The sequence below is a fragment of the Pollicipes pollicipes genome, unplaced genomic scaffold (genome assembly GCF_011947565.3).
Source record: "Pollicipes pollicipes isolate AB1234 unplaced genomic scaffold, Ppol_2.1 Scaffold_4881;HRSCAF=5763_pilon_pilon_pilon, whole genome shotgun sequence".
Taxonomy (NCBI): Eukaryota; Metazoa; Arthropoda; class Thecostraca; order Pollicipedomorpha; family Pollicipedidae; genus Pollicipes; species Pollicipes pollicipes.
In genome coordinates this window covers 53,819,303-53,826,318 of record NW_023596576.1, presented here as the reverse complement: position 1 = coordinate 53,826,318, position 7,016 = coordinate 53,819,303, and the positions used below count along the sequence as shown (strand labels likewise).

Here is a 7,016-nt window from a genome sequence, read left to right as displayed (position 1 = left end):
GCCCTCGTACAAAACGTATGGCGCCTGCGTGAGCAACCCTAGCAGGCAGGGTCTTGTTTATACAGATACTGAGGCCATGTCGAAGGTTGTTCGCATAAACGATTATGTCAAGAAGTGATAGTACGTTTACTGTGTCGACGTTGAGGGACCGATCACAGGACCGTCTGTAGTGACAGCGGCATGGAGCTGTGCAGGGCGATCCTCGTATTTGACACGTGCGCCAGTGGCACGCGCCTCGCATCGCTTATTTCCAGGCGACTATGGTTATCACCCGGGCTATACAAAATACTAAGCCCGCGGTGAAATCGTGACTCGGACACCGCTAGCCCATCGCATACGATGTGCCCAGACTTCAAGAGAAGCATGTATTGCTAGTTTTACGATAACCTGTGCCCCAAAACACGTGGTATCAACACAACACATGCCAGAACACCATGCGCTCACCCAAAGCGGCCGTGCAACTGCGGTTGCGGGCGGGGCTTCCCATGGTACGTGCTGTGCTGGTGGGCAACAGGTACGCACGTAACTGGTGCACGGATGTGACTCAAATTGCCATACGTTTGGCATCAAGCTGACACAAACGTGTTGGCCTCACGCATGTTCACATTGCGTCCATTCTGCGCGTCTGGTTGCCGCTGGGATTGACTACGGCGTGCACATATCGGCGCAGGAGCGTGCCGGAGAGCACGCATTACAATGTAGGTATGTCACTGCTCCCAAATGATGTGCGTTCATTCTGGCCTCCTCCTTAGAGATATCGGAACGACCGGAACACAGATGCCACCTTCAACTAAAGGCAACAGGCAGCATGCACGTTTGTGTTTTCAATCGCCAGCGGTATCAAGAACATCCGTTTAAATAAAAAAATGAAACAACAACCTATTCATCGAAATAATCGATCACGAACATATTTTAGTAATGAGGAGGCCCAACAAAACCACGCAGGACATTTAATATGCTCACCTTGATATCGACACTGATATTTTACAGGCCCGCTTACCACGTGAACACTGGTAGGCCGAAACACAACGTCATCGCTTTCGGCGAAAAACACTTTTGACCCATTAATTATGCATACTGGCGAGCATTCACCGCCTGAGCCGAACACATTTTCTGGAACGAGACACATGATCACTCCCAGCTGATTTCCGCCGCAGCATACTGGCACCAGTCAAATACCGGAGCATTAATTAGCAGCTGCGGAGGCCGCATGCCCTGGTCGATGCTGAGCGCGGTCTGCTTCGTCGCCCCATTGCGATCAGTCAGTACTTCCGTGAGACTGGTCACTTCCTCCATGATGCCGAATATCTTGACTTGCGCCAGCAGCGACGTGTAGCCGTTCTGGCGGTACGAGTCGCAGAACGGCTCGTCCAGCTCGGAAACGATTGTGACGCTCGTGTTAGACACTGTTAGTTCCACCTTCTGCGGCGAGATGGCGTCATCGCCGGCAGGCAAGTACAGCGATCCAAATGCCGTGTAGTTTCCTTCACATGATAGGGCGATGGTGGCTGAATATGTTCCGTTCTTACGTTGGTCTTCTATAGTTGTGAAGGGTCTCTGAAAATATATTTATGGTAAGCGTTGTGTGATTGCGCTGCATTGTAACAGGCTGAAAAAACCCATTTCTACACCACATTTCTTCTAAATTATGTCGCCCTGAGGCTATAGTCAGATTTCGCTCACCTACGCTGCGCTGCCGATTCAAGGCATATGCTGCCATCAGGGAAAAAATACCTGAACTTCTATTACGTCATGCGAAACATGGAAATAGCCAAGCATGCAACCAGTTTGAATCAAACCAGTAGCCATTCCTCGGCGGCGTCACAGGTCGGTGATGCATTCATCAGTCAGCACATAACTCATTCATGTAGGAGATAATACTCACACAAACAAAATTGTGATGGGATGTTTGGGACCCAGTGGTCACCTCAGTCGTGTTCAGCCCCCAAAGCTCGGGCGTCCTTACCACTGCCTTTGCCCCTGTTCGCCGTCCGGGAGACCCGGTTACCTGATTGAAAATGACGGAGGCAGCGCGCTGGTAGATAAGCGTTTGCTGGGCAGGTACGGGTAGTGTCACCCAGCCAGGCCCTGCCTCTGCCTTGGGCCGATATCCTTGGAAGTACTCGTACCAGCACGAGCCGGGCAGGTACAGGCGCACCTTCCGCTGGTTCTCGACCAGCGCCGGCGCCACCATCAGCGCCGGACCCAGCAGCAGCTGCTGGTCGATGCTCCAGGTGGCGTTGTCCTCGGCGAACTCGTACCAGAGCGGCCGGAGCGGTGGCACGCCGCTACGCGCCGCCTCCACCAGCAGCGAGTAGTGGTACGGCACGAACACGTACCGCTGGCTGATGTGCACCAGCGCCTGGTTCAGGAAGGCGTCACTCAGCTGCGGCGGGTTGCGCGCGAAGTGGCCCGCCTCGTAGAAGCTGACGGCCAGCGGCAGGTAGGGCGCCAGCTGGTACCAGAGCAGACAGAGCGCCTCCAGCCGGTCGGCGTCGTCCGCCGGCACGCGGGTCGAGTTCCGGGTACCGCACACCGGGTAGCCGGCCTGCGGCACACCGTACAGGCCCAGCTCCAGCGTCTGGACCAGCGCCAGCTGCAGGCTGGTCCAGTCGGCACTCAGGCCAGCCGCCAAGTGGGCGCCGGCGGCGCCGCTGCCCGGCGCCGTGGACGCGCTGGTCAGCAGGTGGTCGGGTCGGGCGTCGGCCGCCGCCGCGCGCGCCGCACTCGCGTGCTCCAACCCGTAGCGGTTGTGCTGGCCCAGGTGCGCCTGCCCGGAAGAGTGTCTGGCCGACATGCAGACGGTGTCGTTCGAGAGCGTGTGACTCTCGCCAACGTTCGGCACGAACGGCAGCTTATCTCCGGGACAGTCGTCAGCTGCGTCGTTCGCCGGCGAGTTGCGCATCAGGTAGAAGCCGTCGATTTCGTAGTCGGCGATCAGCTGGCTGTAGAGTGGCTTTAGCCAGGCGGCCGTCGCACTATTCGAGTAGTCGACGTAGGAGACGTTCCACGTGCGGTTGCCGACCACTTCGTGCAGCTCGCCAAAGAAGTTTCCTGTGTCGTTCTCGTTGCGCACCAGGATCCCGGCGCCGTCGGCCTGCTCGTACGGCTCGTACGGGTCGGGCGCGTCCTCGCCAAGCGGCTGCCGGTGCAGCGGCAGCTGGGGCACGGCGTACGCCATCAGGTGGCGCCCCTGCGCCCGCAGCAGGCTGCCGCCGTCCCTGAACTCCGCCGCCAGCTCCGGGGCCGCCTCGAAGCCCAGCGGCACCAGTGCGTCGGCGTCGACGCAGTCCGACTCAAACGGAATGCTGTGGTTGACCATCGTCTCGACCACGGCCTGGAAGCTGACGGCGTCGCCCTGGCGGCACATGTGGAAGCCGAGCGACCAGAGCGGCGGCAGGCGCGGCCGCCCCACCAGCCTCGTGTACTGCTCGCTGACGGCGGCCGCCGTCGGTCCGGCGAACACGTGCAGGCGCACGCGGCCCTCCAGCAGGCGCAGCGTGATGGACGGCCCCGGCAGCAGCTGCACCTCCAGCGGCGCCGTCGTCTCCAGGTAGACGCCGTGCACGGCGCCGTCAGGCTCGATGCACATGTAGAACGGGTGGAACCCCTCGGTGAAGGCGACTGGCCGCGCGAACAGCGCCGAGCCGACCGAACTGTTGAAGGCGCGTCGCAGGTTCGGGTGGAACGCCTGGCCGAGCCCGTACACCGCCGACGAGGCGGGCACCAGCGTCAGCTCGGTGAACAGCGGGCTGACGATCGTCGCTCCGAGGCGCGTGTCCACGAGCGGCTGGCCGGTGCTGTTCCGCGTCACCACAAAGTAGAAGTCCCAATCGTCACCGACGTTGGAGCGGATCGACAGCGGCCCGTCGACGACGACGGGCTTGGGCTCGTCGCCGACGGCGGCCGGGCCCAGATCGAGCACGGCGTGGTCGGCTGACGGGCAGGAGGCGCGCGCCCTCAGTCGGGGCGTCTCGGCCGTGCCGTAGGGGGTGTGGGCGACCCGGCCGGCCGCGTGGTCGGCGAACGAGTAGGCGGTGAGCTCCGCCTCCAGTGCCGAGCTGTTCACTGTTGACGTGTTCAGTTTGAAGGTGTAGGAGGCCGGTAAGGAGTGGAAGCAGGTGGCCGAGTTGCCGGCAGAGCTGGTGTCGTTGTACCAGCAGCAGCCGGCGTTGGCACACCGCCTGTCGGTCACGTTCTGCTCGCCCACCAGACACGGGAACCTGGAGCGGCGCCCGCCGACACGTTTGGCAGACGTGGTGGACAGTTCGCGACCCTCAATCCGGTAACGTCAGTCCATGTAACATTAGGTACAGTCAAATGCACCCTTACGGAAATGAACGCAGTCATGGTCAACGCCTTAAAAAATACTGAATCTGGTTATGGCCTACAATTAAGCAGTGTCGAACCTAATTCGTCCATGTTCCCCTGAGGCATTAGATTTAACAGCTTATGCAGCTTTAACAGATTTAACAGCTTTAACAGTTTATGTTGCCTGACAGCAATGGATCTGACCATGGCCTGCACCTCACAGCATTGGACCCGGTCAAGTGTAACAGCTCACAACGTTGGAGCGGTCAATGCTCTCAACCATAATGTGCTCGATTAAGGACTGTCCGTGATAGTACACCTTAACCCTCGCCCCGATAGGAGAGGGGGTCAATGGGACCTCGCCCCTAACGATTTTCGAGAACATTTCTCCGGAATTTTCCCCAATCAAATGCCCAAAATGTTGGGAGCGTATAGGACATTTATTACGCGTGTTTTGACACCAAAACCCGTTGCTACCTTTTCTGGTTTCGGAACAGCGGCGGACTTTGACCTAATAAGATAAAATCTATTGGCCTAACACCATAAAATCTAGTACAAATTGCGCTATTTCGATGATAAAGTCCACCGTCGTTCTCCGCTAAGCTCTATCTTCATCTTTATCTATATATTTAGTATGAAAACGCAAGGGGTCGCATCGTTCCTCCTCACCATAATTCCGCGATATCAAAACGGCGAATCAGGGTGAGGGTCAAACAATTTTGTCACGGCATAGATATCTGCGGGCATAACATAACATCACACCTGCATGCATCAAACAGCTCATCAGTTCACGTCGCTGCAGATGTGCAGCTGGCCAGTTCATGTGTATTTATTGTTTACCATGTGGGAACCTGGAGAACAGGGCGCCACTTGGGTGCAATACGGGGCAATGCGTGACGATTTACATCCCTGCCAACAAGCTGTGCACATTTGCTACCTGTGAGGCAATTCAGTAGTCTGTGTGTTTCCACAGCCTTAACGGAACAGGGCGGGTATAAGACCGCATTTTTGTGCTACTGAGGCTTATGGCAGTCGCCGTTTTCGCTGCCTTTTCACCCTGTGAGGCGGCGATCCTCGGGCAGCCCTGCACAGCTGCACACACTCGAATCTATTGAGCCGGCCCAGTCACATCGACACCTTTCCGCAGCACCGCGCTTGTGACGCGAGAGCACGCGGCCGTCTCGCTCACCTGTAGCTCGGCGCGATCATGCAGCTGCCGCGGGTGTAGATGGGCATCTCCACGTCCAGGGGGTAGTAGTGGAGAAACCACAGGGGCACAAGCAGGCCGAGGCCAAGACACACCAGAGCCAGGTACAGGAACCCGGCCGTCCGGCTGGTCAGCACTTCCAGTATCTTTGCTGTTCGATAAACAGGTGTCACACGCTGGACATCGTGTGGTATGTCTGTGTTTATGATGCACTCCATTCTGATCCGGAGGCGGCTTCAGTTGAGTTACACACGGCACTCGGCGCACAGCCGCCGTCCGGCAAGGCAGGCACCATCTTCACTGGACGGGCACACAAATCACGAAATTATGAGAACAAATAATTTTTAAGCTTTTTCTCCCATGACGAAGAGATGAAGTTATAAATATGAATCCCTTGGTTACCGTTGACATGTCTTCCCATAAAACTCCACCCCTAATTCCCTACCTCCATTTCTCCTACCTGCTTGCCTGCGTTATCCCCCTTCCACCTGTCCGTATATCTTACATATCTGCCCATGATATGCTATTGAGTGCGGACCTACTTACCAAGCAACGTCGTGGACCAATTCCTCCGTCGTCTAACACTCTCCCACACAAAGCTATGCGGCATTCACAATCTGCTTCAACCAGCCCCGTAATAAAGCTGCACGGTATTCCCAGATGGCATCCCACCGATCTGTCCGCTTACTGAACATGGTCTCCTGGAGTTCGTCGTCGTCGTCCACCAGTCCTTTCCTGTCATCCTCGAAGTCAGACTCCCGCCGCATTCCATCTTCGGCCATTGCTCTGGCAGGTCACCGGCAGCCTCCTGGACCGCTGGCGGGCCGACCCCTGCCCGCTGACCTCTCACCCTGTGACCTCTGACCGCTGACCTCTCACCCTGTCCCGTGGGCGTTACCGGCTCAGAGCTCGACACGTCTGAGCAGGGCGCCAGCAGGACACTGTCTGTCTTTGTCGGCGGTAGCCCCGACCCAGTCCGCGATAACGGCCGACCCGGTGTCGTTATCGACGCCGCGCCGACGTCATGATCAGATACACGGTGATCCGCCTGCCGCAGATAGCGCGCGAACGCGGGCCGACAGCCAGCCGCTGCGCCGCTGTAGCGCTCGTCTACGGGACTGTCAAGCCAACTAACTTTCTTTTCGCGCATGGGTTTAACTGCATCTGTACTTAAATATTTTTGAAGGGAGTGCCCCCACTAAATGCACAGATGATCGCATATATATTTTACTGAGCATATTTTATTTTTTCCTCGCTTTGTACAGGAGAAACTCCGGTTTTACAGCCCTTGTCACACTGCTTTTGGCGTTGGTCTTTGAAACTTCCGGGTTTGATTCTGACTTAAATGCTGCGACGAAAAAAAGCTTATCTCTTCACAAGCAGCTGGCGAAATACGGACTCATGACAATTTTAGTGAACCATAGGCATGTATTAAACTTGACAAATTTGACCAGCCTGTGCCCGGGCCGTATTTCGACATAGAACTGTGCAGACCTAT

General features: G+C 56.9%; 1 protein-coding gene across 1 annotated transcript; it reads right to left on the bottom strand.

Annotated features, from left to right (window-relative positions):
• Positions 1-345: 345 nt before the first annotated feature.
• Positions 346-6,446, bottom strand: LOC119100601 (maltase-glucoamylase, intestinal). The gene is made up of 4 exons (XM_037223680.1): positions 6,207-6,446; positions 5,501-5,669; positions 2,009-4,223; positions 346-1,557 (listed from the first exon to the last, which is right to left on the bottom strand). The coding sequence occupies exons 1-4, from the start codon at positions 6,298-6,300 to the stop codon at positions 1,132-1,134; spliced, it is 2,904 nt and encodes a 967-aa protein (XP_037079575.1). The 5' UTR covers positions 6,301-6,446; the 3' UTR covers positions 346-1,131.
• Positions 6,447-7,016: the final 570 nt, after the last annotated feature.